Raw genomic sequence first — 950 nt, 5'->3', positions numbered from 1 at the left:
AGGGTGACAGAGTGAGACTCTGTCTCAAAAAAAAAAAAGATGTGATGAGCCTGGCAGAAGCGAGGAGGCCCTTCCAGAAGAACAGGAACGTGGCTGGGAGGGCACCTGAGCCCCCCTTCCTGGCTTTCCTTGCCAGTCAGTGGGAACTTTTTTTTTTTGTGGAGATGGTTTTGCTGTGTTGCCCAGGCTGGAGTGCAGCAGCAGGATCATCAGGGCTCATTGCAGCCTCCAATTTGCATAAACAATCCTCCCTGCTGAGCCTCCAAAGTAACTGGGAACAGTCTATGCCACCATACCAGGTTTTTAATTTTTTTTTTTTTGTAGAGATGGGATGTCATCTCTACAGCAATGTCGCCCAGGCTAGTCTCCATCTCTCGCCTTCAAAGGATCCTCCCACCTCAGCCTCAAACTAGGATGACAGGGGTGAACCATTGAGCCCGGCCTCACCTTGACCTTCTGATCCAACAGAGTCTCGGGGAGCAGGGCCAGGGGCAGGTGTGACTTGATGAGCCGTGGGGACGGTGTGTCTTTCAGAGTCTCCAGCCCTGAGTAGTGGGTCAGGGAAGGTCTGGTGAGCTGAAGCCCCAGCCCTGTCTTCCTCCACTCCCCTTACCCCCAGGACCCAGCCATGCACCTGAGGGATCCCCTGGATCATTGACCTCAAGGAAGGGCACCCGTATGTAGATGGGAGCCCGGTTACACTTCTCTAGGTCGCCGCCCTGGTAGATCATGTCCAGTATCTGGCTCACCCAGGTGGTGCCTGGAGAGGGAGGGAGATGAGAGGTGAGCAGGCTGAGGGTACGACCTCGCTGACCAAGGTGGGGACTGCCACGTGGGAGAGGGTGGGTGGCCCTCCTCACCTACCGGACTTGGGGTAGGTGTTGATAAGCAGGTCATCAGGCTGGGCTTGGAAGCTCTGCAGGGGCCCCAGTGCCTCTGCAAAGTACTTG

General features: G+C 56.0%; 1 protein-coding gene across 1 annotated transcript; it reads right to left on the bottom strand.

The window, feature by feature from the left end:
- Positions 1 to 447: 447 nt before the first annotated feature.
- LOC116465858 (sulfotransferase 1A3-like) lies at positions 448 to 947 on the bottom strand (the record flags this gene model as incomplete). Its single annotated transcript, XM_032148789.1, has 3 exons — positions 448 to 545; positions 635 to 760; positions 865 to 947. Coding segments are annotated over 3 exons (307 nt in total), but the record flags the coding sequence as incomplete, so codon positions are not given.
- Between the last annotated feature and the right edge of the window lie 3 nt (positions 948 to 950).

The sequence above is a fragment of the Hylobates moloch genome, unplaced genomic scaffold (genome assembly GCF_009828535.3).
Source record: "Hylobates moloch isolate HMO894 unplaced genomic scaffold, HMol_V3 SCAFFOLD_12417, whole genome shotgun sequence".
Taxonomy (NCBI): domain Eukaryota; kingdom Metazoa; phylum Chordata; class Mammalia; order Primates; family Hylobatidae; genus Hylobates; species Hylobates moloch.
This window is presented reverse-complemented; position numbering and strand designations above follow the sequence as displayed.